General features: G+C 49.0%; 1 protein-coding gene across 6 annotated transcripts in view; it reads right to left on the reverse strand.

Moving 5' to 3' along the window:
- Positions 1-3,958: 3,958 nt before the first annotated feature.
- TLN2 (talin 2) overlaps positions 3,959-21,477 on the reverse strand; it is a 421,578-nt gene continuing 404,059 nt past the window's right edge. For 5 of the 6 annotated variants that reach the window (XM_070421561.1, XM_070421564.1, XM_070421582.1 and 2 more), the window contains 5 exons: positions 11,968-12,093; positions 9,615-9,677; positions 9,296-9,523; positions 6,371-6,496; positions 3,959-4,831 (listed from right to left, as the gene is read on the reverse strand). In XM_070421561.1, the coding sequence (XP_070277662.1) occupies positions 4,703-4,831; positions 6,371-6,496; positions 9,296-9,523; positions 9,615-9,677; positions 11,968-12,093 (672 nt within the window). In that variant the 3' untranslated portion in view covers positions 3,959-4,702. The remainder of the gene's footprint in view (positions 4,832-6,370; positions 6,497-9,295; positions 9,524-9,614; positions 9,678-11,967; positions 12,094-21,477) is intronic. The other variant, XM_070421588.1, reaches the window with a different exon arrangement.

Below are 21,477 nucleotides of genomic sequence, written 5' to 3' on the forward strand. Positions count from 1 at the left end.
GGGAGGGCAGCCCAGGCCACCTGCAGGCCCCTCTACAGGAGGGAGGCAGCCCAGGCCACCTGCAGGCCCCTCTACAGGAGGGAGGCAGCCCAGGCCACCTGCAGGCCCCTCTACAGGAGGGAGGGCAGCCCAGGCCACCTGCAGGCCCCTCTATAGGAGGGAGGGCAGCCCAGGCCACCTGCAGGCCCCTCTACAGGAGGGAGGCAGCCCAGGCCACCTGCAGGCCCTCTCTACAGGAGGGAGGCAGCCCAGGCACCTGCAGGCCCCTCTCTACAGGAGGGAGGGCAGCCCAGGCACCTGCAGGCCCCTCTACAGGAGGGAGGGCAGCTGCGATCTCTGGAGGCTGCATTGCTGGCATGGGTGTTGGAGGCGAAGCTCACCTTTCTGGGCCGGGCCCGTCGTTTGGAGAGGCACAGGGGCACTGTCCTTAGCTGTGCAACCTTCCAGTTAGGTAACACAAGGCTTCATCCACTTGTCCAGGGAGATGGCTTCTTTCAGAGAAAAATCACTGCATCTTCCTCTTTATGGTCTATTTCTTCCTCCAGAGTCAGCAAAGCTGCATGGAATTCAGCGGCACTCTTGGACCTGCCTCTGTCACACACACCCACACCCTCACACTCACACACACACCCACACACACACTCACACACACACACACACACTCACACACACACACACTCACACACTCACACACACACACACCCACACACTCACACACACACACACACTCACACACACACTCACACACACTCACACACACCCACACACTCTCACACACTCACACACAGACACACACCCACCCACACACACACACTCTCACACACAGACACACAGATTCACACACACCCACACACTCACACACACACCCCCACACCCTCCACCCCACACACCCACACACAGAGGCACACCCACACACTCACACACTCCCCTCCACATCCTCCTGGTAACTACGGTGCTGGTACTCAAGGTGGAATTTCTCTCATGATAATCATTCTCCTCCCTCTCTCTTCCCTCTTCCTCCCATTCCCCTGAGACTTTCACACAGGGTCATTCCTTTAAAAGTTTATTTCTGGTGAATAAACAAAAAATTTATGTGACCAGATCCAGAGTGAAGACACAGGACAGGCAGCAGAGTGTAACGCTCCTGTCTGCGCCTGGATCTGCGGCTCAGTGACAGCTACTGGGTGGAACCCCGCCTCCGGGAAGCAGGGCACACGCTGCTCACATGGACTCACCGCGGCTGGGAGGCGGCGCAGAGGAGGGCCCAGATCCAAACCTCGCGTGCAGAACAGAAGTGGACTGCTTGCTTTTCTCGGCAGTCAACACAAGCTCTGCCACATGCCTGCTCCTAATGAGCGTAAACATACGCGCCCAGCAGATGCTGAGACGAGCAGTTGTCTCGGGTACTTTAAACATGACACTTGGACACCACGTGGGGGAAGACCCCTCCCCCGAGGCCGGCACTTGGAGGAGACTGTGGGGAGGTGCGGCCTGACTCCCAGCACAGCTGTCAGGGTCTGAGGGTCCCTGCACTCCACTCCGCTTAGCCCGAAGCGAACATTTCCCATCAACCCCTTGGGTTCTGGGAGCGGCCATTGCCGAGGTCAGCAGAGGGGATGACCCCTGAACGTGTTGACAGTCTAGCTGGGTCCCGGGCAGAACCCCCAGAGGCTCTGCAGAGCCCAGACTCAGAGCTGGGGACACTGGGGGGTTCACCGAGGAGGCAGGCTCATTAGCAGGAGGCCCCCGAGAGTGGAGCCACCGCTTGCTCACCACGTCGCCCTGCTGCCTGGTGCCAGGTGAGGCTGTGGCCTTGGGACTGCTCTGGTGGCAGGGTTCATGCTGGGTGGTTATAATGTATTGATAAATTGGGAATGGCTTTGGCTGCCCATATACTCACTGACTGGTAAAACCCTCAGAAAGCAAGCAGGGAAGGCCTACCGAAGCCCGAAGGGTTTTCCGTGATCACGCACACACATCCCTCCTGTGTAGCCGGCCGGGGGCCCATGACGCCCGCCTGGAGGGCTGCCAGGACTCTGGGTACCTGCGGCACAGGTCACCGGGGCTGCACCAGCCTGCATACCAGCACTTTAAACAAGGGCTGCTTGTTGCACTGAACGTGGCTTTAGCATTCTCTTGGAAGGCAGAACCAACAAAACCAAACTCCCAAACCCCTGGGCGGTTCTAAAGTCCAGTTCAGGTTCCTCCTTGGACCTTCAGAGACAGCAATTTGTGGGCACAAAGACCAGCCCAAGGCTTCCAAGCCCAGCGTGAGCTCCCCTCCCGGCCGCCCGCCCACACCGCCTCACTCCGAGCTGCGTTTCTATGCTCCAGACCCGGGACCATTTTATCCCAAGACCACTCCTTTGTTAGATGCTTTGAAATGAAAACTCACACCCCAAATGCAATCACATCTACATTATTTCCCTTTAAAGAAGAACCAGAAGCCCCCTCAATGCCTGGGGCACCTTTCAACCATTTCATGGAATGAGGGGACTGAGCCAGCATGAGGCCATTCATGCATATACGTGCAGGTGGACGCAGGAGGGCCAGGTGAAAGCAGTGCCACACAGGGGTCCTGGCAGGTACTCATGACAGGAGGACGCTTGCATCGTCCTACAATAGACTGTGCTCGTGTGTTCTGTGTCGCTGTAAAGGACAGGCCTCTCCCTGGGCTGGTCTCTGAAGGTTTTTAATGACTGAGGCAGGGACAGAGAACTCCCTGCCCGTCCCTGCCTGGCTCCTGGGATGCAGGATGTGACAGGGGACAGGTGGAGGGAAGGAGCAACTGCACAGCCTGGAAGAAAAGGGGGTGAGGGTGGGCCATGGAGGGGCCCCCAAGTCTGTGATGTGAGGGCGTTAACACCGCTGGTCTCTGAGCCTTCGGGTCTGACCCTCACGGTCCCAGAAAGCACCCTGTGCCTGTCTGCAGAGTGTCCCGGGGGAGAAGCCCTTGTCCATAGGCTGGTGCTCATCCTGAGGTACGAGGGGCACAGCCAGGGCGGAGCTGAGGAGCCGCACTCACCAAGCTCATAAAGGGCCCCACTAACGCCCTCTTCAGGGGCACCTCCACCCCACCTCCCTGCACACTCGCCCACTTGCTTTTTATCAACACGATTTCCTCAGCTTTCTACCTGTCTGGAAAAGATTCTGTCATGTGCAGCACTGACACTCTCACATAAATATGGGGAACTGTCGAGAGTTTAATTACGTTGTAAAACCACAATGTGGGCTCGCGTCTGCTAAAGCCGGACCGTTGGCAAGGGCTGCAGGTGACACCTCGTGAGGACCAGAGCATCGGTGCTTCTCTGGAACTGCACTGTGGACGCGAAGTGAGACTTGATACCACATCACTGCAGGGGAAGGTGTCAGCTCTGAAAACCACGTACCCCATAGTCTTCACTCCATAAATTCTTTCAAAGACACTTGCTCCCTGGCATTAGGATCTGTCCCACAAACCACTTGGTGCACTGTCTTGGGTCAAGGCTCAGACTAAAGGTAAATTCAAGATCTTAATGTGCCCTTCCAAGGAGAGGGCTCCGAAAAAAGAGAGGGGAAACGATACAATTCTGCAAGAGTGACATCTGGAAGGCGGACTCTGAAAATACAGCTGCACTGAGAAGATGCAAGGAGAAGCAAAGCGATCCTGTAAAAGGCTCACACTGATTTTAGGGTGCATCTAGGTTTTAGGAATCGTAAGACATAGGGAAAATGCCCATCTTAGGAGGGAGGAAAGGAGACAGACTTTTACTAAACAGATGCCTTTCCATTCTGAATTCTGACCACTTCGGAGCAGAGGAGCTGATGTGGGACTTGGAAGACGGAGCCACCAAGGAATTGCTTTGTTTCAGCTGCACCCCCACCCTGAAGGCTTGCCAGGGGGTGCTGAACTGCCTGTCGCCTGGGGGCTGTGGGTTTGTGTGAATGGACTTGTAGGAATGAAACAGCCTCTGCGGAGTAAGGACCCACACGTTTTATTACAGTCCCTGCTCGCCGAGCCCTGACAGGTACCCCACACCTCCTCCCTTTGGATTATGGAGGGAAATAAAAATAATTGTTTGATTTTCTGGGCCACAGAATATAAGACGGGGTCGCGATTGTCCAGGGAGCTTATACACTGAGGCAAGAAGGCGTGCAAACGGGAGCAGGAACTCGTCACCCTGTGGGTGAGCCAGAAGGACGACCCCCATTGCCCTCCGGGAGTCCACACGGGCTTACGTTTCTGTCTTTTATTAACATGTTCAACTCCAACTCCCACTCTCTCCTGGGGGGGAGAAGAGCAGCTGTGAATATCTATGGCATCCGTGATTTCCTCAAGCCATGATTTTTTTCCTATTAAGATTTCAACAGGCCCAGGAGCAGGCCCGGAGAAGGACCGACAGAGAGCACAGGTGTCTGAGAACGACATAATACTGACTTCTCTTTTTTGGTAACAGTCCACGCAATGCACGGCCCTCTCTCCTGAGATGCGGCGAGGCTGGCGGGGAGCTGGCGGAGGAGCTGTGGGTGGGACACTGTACCGTGTGACATCACGATCATGCAGCTGGTGCCCGACGGGACAGACGTGAGGATGAGCACTGGGCTCTGGGCTGGCCCCGGGGGAGGCAGGCAGCTTCCAGGTAAGTTCCCCGCCTCCCAGGAACACTGTCTGTCCAGTTCCCTCAGAGCCATCCGCTGGGGGCTCGCCACCTCGGCCACGGCCTTAGCCTTCGTCCTCCCTCAGCTCAGTGGGTAAGAATTTATACTGCTGTTGGCGGATCTGGGCCAGTTTTTTCCTTGCTTCTTCCAGTTCTCGCTCCTTCTTCAGCATTTCCTCCTGGGCAGCGATAATCTGGAAAGAAAGCAACAAGCTGGATGGATGTAAAACTTCCCAGGGGACTGCCCTGCCCTCCAGGGCCTGCCTCCTGAGCTCCCACAGCGCCTGCTGCACGGGACACAGCAGGGCACCGGGACTAAGTGCTGGCTCTGGAGACCAGCCTTGGGGCCACAGTTTGGGTTCTGAGACCGATGAGCCAGTTGACCCAAGAAAATAAGCTGACTTCTGGCCACCAACTTAATAGCCCGTGTCTGTGTCATCCCTACTAAGTGCCGGGTTCTGGTGTAAGCGCGCTAGGTGGAGTGTCCCATCGTCTTCTTGGGAGCACTGTGAAGTGTGCCCCATTGGCCACCCCATTGTTCCAATGAGGAACCTGAAGCTGAGAGAGAGAGAGAGAGAGAGAGAGAGAGAGAGAGAGAGAGAGAGAGAGAAAGAGAGAGAGAGAGTCCACTTCCCACAGTCCCCAGCTAGGGGAGCAGGGCCTGGCCCAGGTATTCCCGAAGCCGAAACTGGAGCCGTGGGCACTAGATGGCTCTCATACATTTATTTCATGCCTCTACGGTATGATCTGAGGAATATTCGTAAACAGGTATTTAGTGAAAAAGGTAAGTTTGTGTGCAAGAAAGCCAACTAGATTTCTTTCCTGTGGGCCTTTCAGAGCCTTTACTAGGCCAATGATCGCTGTGATACTCTGAGGAGTGGGTAGAGAGTACAGCATTCCACACACTTATTGGATCAGAGACCCTTCTTCATAGAACTCCTCATGGAACTAGTGAGTCAGGAAACAGAGTCTGGTAAGGGTGAGTCGTGTGTTTCCCAATAGAGGGAGCGGTTCGGGAAGAGCTAAGGCCGGCACGGGAGTGAGTAACTTCAGTAACAGGGTCTCGGTGTACCTGGTGCCAAGAAAAACAACCTCGTAGAGTACATTTATGTCACACGCACTCTGAACTGCAAGCCTGATTTCCCGGTTTCCCCCTCCCTCCCAAGCCCGTGAACGCAATCTTGCCCAAGTCAGGCTACTCTCTGCTACCCCGTCTACTCTCATCACCGTTCTGGGAACGGGTCCATTCATTCTCTTTGGAGCCAAGTATCTTGAGTGGGTAGCAGCCCCAAATGCATCCATCATTTTACTTACAGGATAATATTGCTATCCTCCAATTCCTCTTCTCCTTTTTTATAACAAAATCCCTGACTTTTAGCTAGGCATGCGACACTAAGAAGACTGCATTTCCCAGCCTCCTTTACGGTGAGGTTGGCCAAGTGACAGTGCTGACCAATGACATGTGAGAGGAAGCCATGCAGGCAACTTCAGGGCCGTGCGGCCCCTCCTTTACCTCTTCTTGCTGGCTGGAAAGGACAACTTCTTAGGGAAGGTTCAGCAATAGGGAGATAAAGTCTGGGCTTATCAGTGGGTAAGAGTGCAGACTGCTTACACCCAGACTGTCTCACGGGAGAAATGAACCTCTATCTCGTTTAGGTCACTGTTATCTTGTGTCTCTGGTATAACACAGTGCCCATCGTGGGGGTAAACACTGTCTGGATTTAATCACAAACCTGAGCAATGCCCCCCACAAATTTTGTTTTCACTACAACATCGTCATCATCAGCTTTGCCAAACGCTGCCTTCTGGGCTGCACGGACAAGATTGTCTGAGGCTCTTTTCACAGCATTTCCTGCCGCCTGGAGAGGAAACAAAACACACATTGTATCATCAGGAACAGCCATTTGGATCAGGCAAGAACAGACATGAAGGTGCAGTTCATGAGACTATGAATCTATTTATCATCTAAACACCACACAGAGGTTCTCTCTAGTTAGGATCCATCTGTCAGTGTCTATTGGTCCATCCGTCCATCCGTCCGTCTGTCCATCCATCCATCCATTCATCCACCCACTGATTCTACCAACATTGGCACCAACCTAATCTTAGCTCATTCACAGATGAATGAGATCCAGTTCCTGGCCTCCAAGGAACACACAGTTTGGAAGGGAAGTACAATTATGTAAATAAATGACATAGCATTGTGATGTGTGTTAACAGAAGCCCTCAGGGCTGCCTCCTTGGTTTAGAAACCCTGCCCTGTTCCATTTAGACATACTTGAGGACTTGGCACGGACATCGCTTTCTCGGTCCACCTGGGTCTTGCCCACCCCCGTGCTCCTGGAGTGCCCTGTGCTGCCTTCTCTGTAGCCCTTACCACCTTGTGATTGCCTTTCTCCCTCATGGACAAGAAGTAACTGAGGGCAGGGGCTGTGACTTGAATCTTTGCATCCCCAGCACCTGGCACAGTGGCTGCCCAGGGTTGGTGTTCACTGAATGATTTTTTTGGTCAAATAAAGGGCTATGAATTCACACTCTACCCCTGCATGAAAGGGCTGGGAGCCCCACAGTGATAAGGCCTTTATGATGTACTTTCAGAGGCAGAGCTGGGCTTTACGCCACCTGCTCGAGGATGAGCAACTGCTAGAGACAGGCGAAGGGGAGCTCTTCAGTGTGAGCCCAGACCTTCAGTGAGGGCTCCGGCCACACTGGCCTCACCTCATGCTCAGGGTGGCTTACTCTTAATGCCGGGGGCTCTTCTTCTGCCACCAGAGGTTTGGGATGATCTTCTAATGGTGGTCAAGGCTTTTTTAAAGCTTCTGAAGTCCTGGCCCAGCCCCCTCAGAGTCAAAGATTTGTGTTTGGGGGTTAAACCTCAGAAACTTGAGACTTTTTCTTAAGTTTCAAAATTCAAAATCAATGGGCCCATCTGGTTGGTGAGCTAATGTGACAAATAGGGACTATGAGGGCTTGCATGAGAAGGGAGTGCTTCAATTCATCTCTGACAAGCAGTCATCCTGTACTTATTTTCAAAATAGCTTTCTGAGGTCAGAACTCATTAGTCCGCTTTTCTGATGTTGAAACTGAAATAACTTGTCTAAGACCCTGTAGCTAGTAAGCTATAGAGCTGGGATTTGAATAGGTCTGTCTATTCAGAAAACCTCTGGGTCATTGTGAGGAACCCACCCATGACGTTGCAGCATCCGGTTAAATCAGCAACAGTGATGCTGTGCTAGATCTGTGTAAAGCCCGAGGCCTCACAAAAGCATGTTCACAGGCCAGTGCAGGTATCTCCATTCCCATTTTACAGAAGAGACAAACTAAGGCCTGAAAAGTTTTGAGTGATTTGTGTAAGATCATACCCTTAATGCGTGGCAGAGGCAGCACTTGAACCCTGGTTTCTCTTAACTCAGAATGTTGTCCTCAAAAGCGTTTCCCAAACCCACAAGTCACAATTCACAAACGTGCAGCTCCCCACTCCCCCGCTGGGTTCATCCCAGGAGTCAGATGAAGGTGAGGGAGGAGGGTCAGAGAGACACTCGGGAGGACCAAACAACAGAAATGCGCGTCAGGACTTCCAAAATAGAACGAGAGTTCTGAGCTTTGGTAGAACTGTTCAACTATTTCTGCCATTTATGAAATTGCTTATGACTCATGTAAACATATTTTTAGAACATAAACAATCTGTATCATAACACATAATAAAAATCTAGAAAATTGGAAACAAAATGTCCAAAGTGTAGGGAAATTCTGGCATGGCTGGTTGATGCAATATCATGCAATCATTAAAAATGAGGCTCATGAAGAATGGACCAGTTAGCTTTGCACAGAGAAAATTATGAAGCCTTTCCTTCAAGGAAAAAGATATGTATGATAAAATGTTCAGTGAAAAAAAGCAGAGTGCCTCTTGCCGTGATTACAACTAGACAAAACTATTTGGTATACAGATAAACACAGGAAGAGAAAAATGATAACCTCTGACAATGTTGAGGCTACGTGACTTTTTCACTCAAACATTTCTTTCACTGCGTTTCCAAATACTCGGTAATGAAAACGATCAGGAAAACCTGTGCCTTGGGAAGGACTTGGTTGTCACCTTCACAAGCACGTTCTCTGGGCTCTGGGAAACCTTACAACAGCCTCAGACAAACTCCTCCGTCCTCTCACTCCCCGCTTAGCAAACAGAGGAGGAGGAGGACTCCCACCAAAACAGGCACCATCTTAGTGGGAGAGATGCTAAGATACAGATCTGGTGCCCGCGCCTAAGAAGCTGCCCGCCTTGTCAAAGACAGATGTAAAGATAAACGTGGTGGGCCAGGAAATCGGAACCATGAGTGGTCTGGCTGGGGCTCTGGCAGGACAGAGGCGGCGCTGGCTGCCTGAGGCCAGGTGGGAGGAAGGGCTTCCCAGGAGAGGTGACCCTGGAGCAGAGTCATGAAGGACAAGTAGGCGTGCCCCAGGCTGGGTGGGTCGGGAGGAGGGTCCCAAGGCGTGAGACCAGAAGGCCCCCCGTGGAGAATGTCAGTTTGGTGGGGCAGCGGGTGTAGGATGCATGGTCGCACGTGGTAGAAAATGAGAAGAGTGGCACAGAGTTGGCTGATGGAAGGCCTGGTGGGTCATGCCAAGGAAGTGAGACTGTCCCCTCTGGCGACACTTACCCGCTCCAACAGGAGTATTTTCCCACCAGCATCAGTGACCATTACCTGTAGCCGCCTCATGGCCTCTGAGTCCTGATCGGCCTTCACCTTGCAGGCCACAAGCAGCTGAGCCGTGGAAGCGGCGACCTGCTTGGCGGACGAGATGAGCTTTTCCTCACTGGCGTGTCCCTGAACAGAGGCGTTGGCCGCCTCGCAGAGGCTGCTGGTCGCAGCTGCCACCATGCGGGCCTGGGGACAGTCAACAGAGAAGTGAGCCGAGGCCCAAACCTCCCGCAGGGGCTCCAAAACTCAAGTGGGGAGGAAGGAGAAGGCGACTCACGGCAGAAATCAGCCCCTGCGACCACTGTCCGTCATCCGCGGCATTGGCGGGGATGGAGCCCACCTGGAGAGTGGAGGTGAGAAGTCTGCAATGAGAGCTGGAAGGCGCAGGGTGACCGAAGCCCCTCAGACCCCACACTGCCCGAAACCAGAGAGAAAAACATCCCAGACACGCGGTACCCCCAGGGATGCCCCCCATCAGCACCAGCCTGAGAATGGAGCACCCTTTCCCATGTGGGCCACTGGCCACTGGGAAACTGCACCAGCACGGCCGGCCCGGCGGGATTCCCCCTGGGCCACAGGGAGCCACTCTGAAATGCTCCGAATGGCCTCTGTTTGGTTGCCAGGTATTGAGTTTCTGGGAAAATGGCTCAGGAATGATAGATTGGGGCTGTCTTCGCAGGCTCTTCTCTGCCGACCTTTCTCCATTTCAAGCATGGGAGGCCCTGAGGCCTCTTCTTTCAAGGGCCAAGGGAAACTTCAACCGCTCCTGATCACAGAACCCAAAGCCGTGCTGTGATTTTTCTGGCAGATGATGCAAAAATGGGTGGTACATTTTCTTCAGTACAATTAAGCGCAGACCCTTAAGGAAATACAGACCGTTTTGTGGGGGTGGGGGGTGGGGAGAGCATTAAGAGGCTGGAAGTAAGATGATCTCTGTTTCTATTTAGAAATTATGGCAACAAGTGAAATATTTTCTACTCAGAGGGAGTATCTATGGGAGGAAATACCTCTACACTTGTGGGAGGTGAGTGGAGAGGTAACAGATGACTGTATTTGAATATGAAATTGAGGATCTGTCAGCAATTACGGGAATCACATCATAGGTTGGTGAATGTCAGGGGAACCCCAAAGTCCTGCATATAAGTTCACCCAAGTCCAGCTGAACCTCCTTTTCCAACTTGTTAAACACTTGGCCATCTGAGTCTCTGCCCCACTCGAGTTCGATTCTCTAGACCAGTGATGGCGAACCTGTGACACACGAACTCATTTTTTGGTTGATTTTTCTTTGTTAAGTGGCATTTAAATATATAAAATAAATATCAAAAATATAAGTCTTTGTTTTACTATGGTTGCAAATATCAAAACATTTCTATATGTGACACGGCACCAGAGTTAAGTTAGGGTTTTTCAAAATGCTGACACGCTGAGCTCAAAAGGTTCGCCATCACTGCTCTAGATTCTAGCAATGTGCCTGGCACACAGTTAGCCCTTTATTAATAAACTAAAATTTTTAGGTAGGATATTCTCCTCAGTGACCCATTTTTGGTCTTTAATATTGATTAGTCAACAAGTACTTGGTAAGTAAGGTTAGCATGTGCTACATCCATAGGGGATAAGTGAGAACCATAAAGGAACAGGCTGCATGCCACTTAGGGAGATGTGCATACGTTAAAACTGAATAAAATACCACACAATGGTTTAGAAAGAAAAGTATGTAGTTTGAGACTAATACATGTCTAAGTTCACAAGAAACTTCCTGGGGGAAGATGGACAGCCCCTGGTTGGCCTAACTTCCTGTCTGTGCTACATGCTCTGGGGTCAGGACACAGCCATAGTTGTCTCTCTGTAAACTGACAGCAAAGGACTTTTAATATCGAACAGAGTGGCTGTCAGTTACGACGACCCAATTTCCTAACCCTCACCCTGACAGGATTTCTGTGCTGCCTTTATATGTGAGAGGCTCTCTGTGGACACAGTTTGGAGGGGTGCTTTCATGTTGTATGGGAGAAACAGGACACAGGGAGTATTTGAAATCAGAAGACCTTCCTATAGCCAGGATTAGTCTAGTGTACTACTAATTCTTTGGATTATTGGGAAAAAACACACAATGCTTTCCTGCTAATGCAGATAGAATGGGTGATGGAGATGAAGCAGATTGAAGACATCTCAGATTGGAAACGAGCCTGGCCTTCTGGCCAATGGGCTCAGGAAAACGCTAACTGCAGAGTTGGACAGCATTCAGCTACACAGTGCTCAGAAATGAATGGGGCCATTGGAGTTGTAAGATGGTATTATATAGCCCTGACTGTGGTGCTTATAGAGCCGCCACCAGGAAAATATGACAGCTTACACCTTTAAACAGCCTCATGTATGGAGGGAATATACATGTCTTGTTCAGGCCCTGATCGCTGCCGAGGGTGGGATGCTTTCCTTAACCAGAAGCAGATGAGGGCCCAGGAGTCTGTTGATCAGGTCTAAGCAGAGTTTGCAGTCAGTTGGGGCAGACTGGCCATTCAGCGAGGGAAGGCACGGCCCTGGTTTCCTTGATCAAGCCCGAAGCGTTCACCTCCTTCCCTCATAGGCCCTCACTATGTGAACGCCCTACCAGTTGGCCAGCAGGGTTCACCCACCTTTCCTTGGGCCACCAGCTCCCTCTGGGCTGCCGAGGCCGACTTGACCAGGGCACTTGTGGCAGCAGCAATGGATTTAGCAGCTTCCAAGATCTGTTCTTCAAAATCCAGGGTCTCATCTGCTTGCTATAACCAAAAGAAAACAGCATCACAAGCCATTCATATCCACAGCGGGAGCTTTCTGCCAAGCACTTACTGCTGGGTCACCTGGTGCTCCGACCGCCTATTGCTTTTTGTCAACAAACCACACCCAGGGTAGGAGGGCCTGAGCTGGGCAGCTGCCCCTCCATCTGCGACCTCCCCGGGCCCCTCTCTAATAGGTGAGCCCTGTCAGCACTGACGTTCCGCACAAATGTTAGATCAGAACGTTCTAAGGCTGACAATTTTTCCAGGCCAGACTCTCTAGAGACATAAATTCACTGTGAATAAAAATATCTCGAATGGTTCTATCGGCATCAATAACCAAAATCAAAATAATCAATAATCAAAATCCAAAGAGTGGGTGGTGGCACATTCTCCCAGGGCTTAAGGCTCAAAAAATGGGTTGAAGAATGAAAGAAAGAAAGAAAAGAAAGAAAGAAAGAAAAAAAGAAAGAAAGAAAGAAAGAAAGAGAGAGAGAGAGAGAGAGAGAGAGGGAGGGAGGGAGGGAGGGAGGGAGGGAGGGAGGGAGGGAGAGAGAGAGAGAGAGAGAGAAAGAGAGAGAGAGAGAGAAAGAAAGAAAGAAAGAAAGAAAGAAAGAAAGAAAGAAAGAAAGAAAGAAAGAAAGGAAGAAAGAAAGATAGATGACTATTCATCATGAAACATTTGATCTTTCTGGGGTAAAAACAAAAGCAAACCCACATTTGCATTTTTGTGGCTGAGCCCCAGGACAGTTACATACCAACCAAAGATCACCCCGTGATGGCAAAAAAGCCCATCAGGTGGAGCTGTTCCGTGACCCGGCAGCGGAGGCCCGGCTACACCTGGGAGGAACACTGGCCACCACGGCGTAGGGCTGTCAGGCCATTAGGACTCTGCTGTAAATTTGCCACCACCATGCCCTGTGCAGCCAAAACCACCTGGGAAGTTGAAGTCAAGCTTCCGGGAAGTGGGGCAAATGTGAAGACTGGGGTCCTAGGCTTGGTGGGATGGAGCACCTATTTGGACCAGTCAGACTAGCTGATGTTCAAGGCCAACCTCCAGCACTAATATTCTGCCAATATGGTTAAGTTTCCCCTTAGGCCCCAGAACGTTAAAGACGTGGCTGGTCCCTGTTAGGTATTAAGAGATGGTCAGGTGTAGCAATCCTTTCCTGTGCATGTGTGTGGTAAAATACACGTGCCACAACATCTACCCTTTGGACCAATGTTACGTGTATGAGCCAGTGGCATTGAGTACATTTGCAATGTGTATAATTGAAATATGGTTTTAAAAGTACCTACTAAGTGCCAAGGATTTTGTTAGGCACTCTCATATACATTAACTTGTTTTTCACCAAAGAACAGAGTTATCTATACCAGTGGTCACCCACCGGTGGTCTACGGACCACTGGTGATCCATGAGGTCCGAAAGGTTGGTGACCGCTGATCTATACCATAGTTATCTGCATCCTTATATTTACGGTGGGAAAACTGAGGCTCGGGGAGGTAGAGAATTGGGCCCAAGGTCATGTGGCAGCATGAAAAATCTAAACCAGACCTAAACCTAAATCTCTCCACCTCCATAATGATATGTCTTACTCGCCAAAGGCCACCCCAGGGCATTAGTGAGGAATAATTTCAGGTCAGAGGCTCGAAGTTGGCTGGCTAATGGTCCCATATGCGACATCAGACAGGGTGGGCATGTGGATACAATTCTTTTTGGGTTCCCTATTCTTAATGGTCACTCCTTGAACCATGAGAGATGCCAATCTCATTTTCATTTTTACATATTATCAAAATTAACATTTCAGTTCACAGGGCGTGAATCTGAAGGACGGCGGCAGCAGGCGACAAGTTCTGAGATAGAAGCTGCACAGTCTTTCTTTTTTCTGACAGTCTTGCCCTAGGAACATTCAGCACAGAAATGGGTTCAGTTCCAGGGGAACCATTTTGGATTTGTCATTATGGGGGGTGGGCGGGAGAGTAGTAGTGGTAGAATATAACATTTGTTTACTGAAATACAAAAATGACTCATTATAAGATACTGGCCCTGGCCAGTGTTTCTCAGTGGTTAGGGCACCAGCCCACGAACTAAAGGGTCTCAGGTTCAATTCTCTTGGTCAAGGGCACGTACCTGGGTTGTAGGTTTGATCCCAGGCCTTGATCGGGACATGTGCAGGAGGCAACCATTCGATGTTTCTTTCTCAGTCTCTCTCTCTCTCTCTCTCTCTCTCTCTCTCTCTCTCTCCCCTCTGTCTCTCTCCCTCTCCCTCCCTCCTTTCTACTCTCTCTGAAAAGCAATGGAAAAAATATTCTTGGGTGAGGATTAACAACAACAACAAAACAAAAAGAGACACTACATGAAAGGTATTGCTATCCACAGGCCCCAGAGAGAGGACACTAGGCTCTGATACATGTACTCAATGACCGTGAAATAAGAGCTTTTTTGAAAATTCATTCTGCAAAAGAAAGTCATGCATATAACAGATTAAGGCACTGAGGAAATCACAGAATTTCTGAGCCTAAATTTTACAGATCAGAAAATAGAGGCCCATAGTAGGTCCCCAAAATTTCCTAGACTCCTGTCTCAGGCAGCCTTGGCTACATCATACATGGCAAAATTTAGTACACTTTACAGGGTGGAGTGCCCATCAGCAGATTTCTGATTTTTCAAATTTTAGGATTCACAAATACGGAATTTCCTTAAAATGAAGTGCTAATTCTAAGCATGGATAGATCTGATAGAATCACCTCATTACAACTGGTTGGAAAGGCCTCTCCCACATCTTCTGCTGCCCTGCAGGCCTTTTTTTTTTTTAAACACATGCTTGAAACAGACATTCAACTTTGAAATATTTTTGACACCCGCTGATTTTTCTTAGAATGGCAACTGCTGTAATGGCCTTTCATGGATTTTTCTTTTTCTTTCTATAACACCTCTATGCTTTCAAATGGACACAGCAGAAAGCCTCATTTCTATGTGACATTTGCTCTGATGACCCCTTTGGTGGATGAATGACCCTTTCACAGGGGTCCCCTAAGACCATCCTGCATATCAGATATTTACATTACAATTCATAACAGTAGCAACATTACAGTTAGGAAGTAGCAACGAAAATAATTTTATGGTTGGGTCACAACATGAGGAACTGTATTAAAGGGCCAGAAGGTTGAGAACCACTGGATTAGAATGAACTAGAGAGTTTCCCAAGAAAGGCTTCGTAAAGCTGACTGGGATGGCAACGGGGATGGAGGGCGAACATTTAGCTGCTGGACCCACGCCTTTCTGCAATCCAGGTTTATCGTGAACACGAACCCCCACCCCACCTTCCCTGCTGCAAACAGACATCAACTCCTGCCGCTTCCTCAGACCACCCAACCTCCAGCCTCAGAGAGCCTGGCTCTTCCACACGCCCCAGCCAGCGCTCCCCTCAGCCTCAGCTCCCACCAGCACAGAGGGGGGAACCTGGGAGAAGGGCGGTGAGGGTGGCTCAAGATGAGAGAAGGACACACATTGCTAACCACACTGCAAAAAAAGAGAGAAATGGAAGTGGCTTGGTCTTCAAAGGACTTTCCTAAATAAAAGGATCACAATTAAAGCACAGGATTTGTTAACAGAACTGGGGGGTTGGGGAGAATAATGAAAAATGCATGTTAACAGAACTGGGGGGTTGGGTGTCAAGGAGGAGCTGCCGTAAGGGGACCTAAGGGAAGAATCTGGAGACTGGGAGGGCGGGTTCCTCTCACTGAGCCTCATCCTCTTCTACTCACCAGAGAGCTCAGCTGGTTGGTCTCTTAAGATCCTCTTTAGCAAGAGATATTTCATTGATCTGACCAATGCTTGCCAAATCTGTCCCTTGGTTTACAAGACTGAGTGAAATCTTCACCCCTGAGTCCTTCCTCCCAACAACTGGAGCCAGTAAGATCGTTAAAATCATCTTCTGAAGATGACAACTAATCCTACACATGCCGTTATTCATATTTCTTTAAAGCATCAAGAGAAGACATGAATGAAGGAAATGTTTTTATTAATGGGCTAAGCGGACAGCTCTTGCAGAATCACCGGAGGATCTGGTTAAAGAGGCAGACTGTGTTTCAGTAGGTCGGGGTAGGGCCCCGGAACCTGCATGTCTAATGGAGGTGCCCGGGCAATGCTGTGGGAAATGCTGGCCTGAGTTAAGGAAAAATAGAGACCAGTTAACTGAATCCTTCCAGCCTGTAATCTCCTCCAGGGCATGGGCTGTGTTTTATTCAACTTATGTATCCCGAGCACAAAGTGAGACAGAGACCTGTGTGATAAATAAACTCTTGGTGAATGAATGTATTCATTCAAAACGAGTCTCCCAAATTCTAGAGTCCAGCCAGAGGACGGTTTACATGGTTGGAGAAGGAGAATGCACCGAGGGGGCATCCACATCAGTAACTGTCCGCTCCTGATTCCTGGGGGATGAAGGCACACCCTGCTTAAGGCTGTGGGGTGTTAACTGGACGCTCTGCTGCATCCTTCACCTTCCTTTCATAGTTGGGGACACGCAGTCATGCATATGCAGTGGAAACACAGTGGCACTTTCCGCATTTTACCAAGAAGCTCTCTTCATAAAACAGTGCTGGGCAAAACAACACCTGCAAACTAAGACTCTGTTCTGCTTAAGGCAGGTGTTAGCTGCAGCCTGAGCACTGAATCTATTCTCTCATCCTTTGTACCATGTTCTTTCCTCTGCTCCCCTCCACTCGAAAAGGTATTGGCCAGGTCAGCACAAGATTTTTTTTTAAATCTTTATTATTAAAAATGTTAAATATGTCCTCTTTTCTCTCCCATTGACTCCTTCTACCTCCTCTACCCCCACCCCAGGCCTTCACCACCCCATTGTCTGTGTCCATGAGTTATGCATATATATGCATACAAGGTCTTTGGTTGATCTCCTTCCCCCCACCCCATTCCCTCTGAGATTCGACAATCTGATCTTAACAACTGTCTTTCCTAAACTGTCTAGCAGGCTAGCCGAGGATGGCTTCTCCTCACCTTGGTGTTTTGGAAGCTTTGAGAATGGTTTGAGCAGCCTTTTGCTGACATTTTTTCCTGTTTGGTGATCTCATGCAGAGCTCCCCCTTTAAAAAGTTAGAGGCCTGGTAGGTAAGCTCCTTCTTGGGAAAGACCACACGTTGGGCTAGCTCCCTTGCTGCCTGCTCCCCGCACTTGGAGAACTCAGAGTTTTACTCTGATTGGTCTAAAGTTTAGGGAGCTGGAGGTTCCACTGGGGTAGGAGAGGGGAAAGAAGGGCGGAAAGGGGACAGAAAATGGGAAGCCTTTCTTCATTTTTATAGTGGTTTTTTTTTGCCTTTCAAGGATTCTGAGAACACAGTCTTTGCAGCAATTCATTCATTTCCTCAATCCCCTTCCCTCCTACCTATCTGATAAGGGTTGTTATAAGTAAATTATTAATATACACGGAGCATAACCTACTCATAGTAAATGATCATTAACCACTAGCAATTAATTTCATTATTATTTCTACTATTACATATGTTTTTGTGGTCTTATAATTGTTTTATTCTGGAAGGAGGCAAAGGAGGGGGATGGGGGACATCTATAATACTGTCAACAATAAATAAAAATAAAATAAAAATTAATTTTTTTTCAGACTTTGACCTAAGCTAGTCTGTTGTCCCTTTCAGAATGCTGTTTTCCACTCATAATAACAGTTCTATTGGCTTTTTCTGATGAAAATCAAAAATAACTATAAATAAAAAACACACAAATCAAAGATAAATGAAGTGTCGAGTGACACACGATACACGATACTGAAGGTACTGCTTCAGATTTTAGTTTCTGATCTGCACTTTCTGACCGTGACTTTGGGGACATCACCACCCTCCTCTGGTACTGATCAGTTTTCTGTGTGTAACTTGACGAGCAAGCTACAACTTGGTAACTTTAGCTTACACTTGCTGTGGTTCCAAAGCAAATCCCCCTTAGGAGGCACTGATTAAAATAAGCAGGGAAAACTCTTTCTCGTCCTTCCTCTCCACTGGCCTCCTCCATGGAGGAGCCCTGCCTCCTTCCTGCAGTATCTTCCCCCCCCCACCCCCCCCCCCAACTGCCCCCTCACCCCGTCCTTCCTGACGGGTCCCTGGCACGTGCAGGGCAGAGGAAGAACGTTTCCTTTCTTTCCCTTCTCTTTGCGAATCACATCCCTGCACCCCTGCCCTCAATGAACTTGAGGTGAAGGAGCTGAAGTCACCCACAGGATATGGCCAAAGGGTCCCTGCCCCAATTCCTGCCTCCCTCCCTTTTCTCACAACTGGCCACAATACCAGATTACACCTCAGGGCACTGTCTTCCCAGTCAGGAATCATGCTCTGTTCTGTGTTACTGAAAGCCTTGCAGAATGCTTGCTATTAAAAACAAGGTCATATCATGTCAGAAACTAAAAAAAATTATTTGGATATATATATTTATAAGTATGAACATTCTGAATATAATTCAAATGTCCTTGAGGGAAAAAAGGAAGCCAATGCCAAGTAACCAACGCCAAGTAGTCCCGCAACGGGAGTGAGCATTTCCTGCCAGTTGGAAGCCGAGTGGAAGAGGCAGCCACGTTTCTCCTTTGTTCGTAGTGAGTCTGGCTGCTAACATATTGCTCCTGGTATGGAATTGAGAGGTGCCTTTGGGGAGACCTTAGCCCAGTGATGGTGAACCTATGACACGCGAACTCATTTTTTTTGGTTGATTTTTCTTTGTTAAATGGCATTTAAATATATAAAATAAATATCAAAAATATAAATCTTTGTTTTACTATGGTTGCAAATATCAAAAAATTTCTATATGTGACACGGCACCAGAGTTAAGTTAGGGTTTTTCAAAATGCTGACACGCCGAGCTCAAAAGGTTTGCCATCACTGCCTTAGCCTGTATCAAAATACTCAACTGGATCAGAGCCAGATTAGCTTCCATTTGGGAGGACCTATGGGTGGGTTGTCTTTTGGACCACCACCCTGATCTATTATAATAAAAGCATAACATGCTAATTAGACCAGACATCCTTCTGGACGACCTTCCGGACGAAGCCGGGCTGCCCGGGTTCTGGTTGCCTGCTGGTGGCCGGAAGGAAACCCAGGTCCCAGGTGCCAGAGGGAAGCTGGGGCCAGCAGCTGGGGGAAGGAAGGCCTACTCTTGCACGAATTTTGTGCATCGGACCTCTAGTAGGTCTACTAAAGGGAAAACCTTTTAGAACAGCTGGAACTGAGAAGAGCTCATATCTGGATACAGGGCCTTGATCCCCCAGAACCCAAGGCTGGCCTGGTCTCAGGGAAAGCTCCAGGGAACCCATCAGCAGACAGAGTGGGCAATGGAGAGAGAGCACTGACAAATGGTGGTGCCTGTGACCTTGGAGGGGTCACCTGTGCATCCAGATGTAGAATAAAGGCACATTCATGCCATATCCATTGGAAAAGTTTGCACCACTAGCATCTTGGGAGTGGTTTTCCCATAGCATCCACTGGGTTAGTTATTTTTTTTTTTAAGTGAAAAGTAATGCCACTGAAATGACTCTATAATTGCTATTTCTGTTTGATGGAAAAACTCTTAAGGATTTTGTCACGTACTCTCAGAAAAAGGGCACTTGGATGTCTAAATAGGAAGCATGGATAAAGAAAAGGTAACAGAATTCTTTCAAAGATTAATCAGATACATTTGTTACATCGTGAGCCCCTTGATATGAATCCTCTGTGTATCTGAGGAGGGTCTGACAAGAACTTATGGTTCTACTGGCGGGGAGTCACCTGAGAACCTGTGCTGGCCGAGTTCCCCGCACACCATTGCTTTTCACACCCCATCCATCTCCTGGCCTGAACCAATCAGTGGCAGATAAGCGCAGAGCCCATAGTTCAGCCATATAGAAATGACTGTATCTGCTCCTGTTTTCCTCTCTGATCATCTGGTTGCCTTTCCTACTCACCCAATTAATCAGTATAGCTTGCTGGTCAATAGCAAAATTACCAAAAGAAACAAGAAAATTACATCAATGGTAACAAATGGGCTTTATCTTCAGGTCCTATTAAAATGGTCTTTTTCTTTACTCATTATAACTTGCTATCTCTTTTCCCTGACCCTTTGCCATTTTGGTCAAACAGCTTAAACTGCACTCAAAACCCTAAACGATGCCCCCTGGCTGGGTGAAGTTGGCATTGACTTGGGCAGCACCTTGAAAACCGCCTGAAAGAGCTCCTGCTGACACCCACTCATGGGTCCCTTCTCAGTGGGGAAAGACTCCAGGAGTGGGCTCTACATTTTAACTCCCGAAGCCAGGACCCCAACACTGCATGTCCTTCCCTGTGTCATCGCTTCTCTGCTGCTGTTGCTACACCTTCACCGCAAGCCACTTGGAGATGGCTCCTAGACATGAGCCAAGAAGCCTTCCAGCCCCACTGCTCACCCCCTGGCTCTCCACCTGGGAGGGTGTTGCACACAGACATACACCCGAGTGCTCTTTAAAGGAACACGTCTTTTCTCCTTCCCAAAGCTGAGCTATTACCACGATAGTTCTCTTTCCAGGAAGCGGTGCTCAGAGCCTTTTGTTGAGAGATCAGCATGCACTCACATATACTTCACAGGCTCCTCTGCGAGGAGGAGGTCAGAGTCAACCACAGAAGGGGGCTATGTGCCAGAAAAAATATATCATAATCCTGAACTTCCTGTTGCACCCAATTAGGCGATGGAATTACTTTCTGATTGCCAGCTTAGTCTAAATATTATCAATTTCTACTGACAAGTCAACCTATAACAGGAAATTCAACAGACAGAGTGTAGTCCACAGCACTTTATCCTTATCAGATGCATTTAGCCCTCACCAGGGTTTGCACAAAGCCCAGTGACTCACCATGCAGACAGCTGGCATGGCCGGTTGGCTTTATCTATTTTGTTACTGCGGGTGGAAAGGAAGGCGCTCTGGAGAGTTCATTTGTGCTTAAATTTTTGCTGAAACCTTGATAATGAAAATTACTAATTCCTAAAGTGAAGATCGGGTTAAAAATGAACTAAAATGAGATATAAGCCTAGATGTGCTTGGAGGTTACAATCCTGACCTTTATTTCACGTCACAAACATGGGGTGGAACCTTCCATTTTTCCAATGAGCGGGTCCCTTGAGGACTCATCACTGCACAAAACTAAGCTGCCCATGACACCTCAAGCTCTCAGGAAACATCAATAGTTATGGTTTGTTTCTATAATAAAATATAATCTAGCAACGCTGATACAGGTTTCCAATGCTACAGAAGAAGTGAAATATAACATAACGGAATGTAATGAGCGCTCTGTCTTCTAAGTCTACGTGTGACTTTCACACATTCTTCCCTGTTGCCTCATACACTGTTTTAGGAACCCCCGGAG

The sequence above is a fragment of the Myotis yumanensis genome, unplaced genomic scaffold, assembly GCF_028538775.1.
Source record: "Myotis yumanensis isolate MYYU_CA2020_CCGP unplaced genomic scaffold, mMyoYum1.0.hap1 SCAF_1, whole genome shotgun sequence".
NCBI classification, from domain to species: Eukaryota; Metazoa; Chordata; class Mammalia; order Chiroptera; family Vespertilionidae; genus Myotis; species Myotis yumanensis.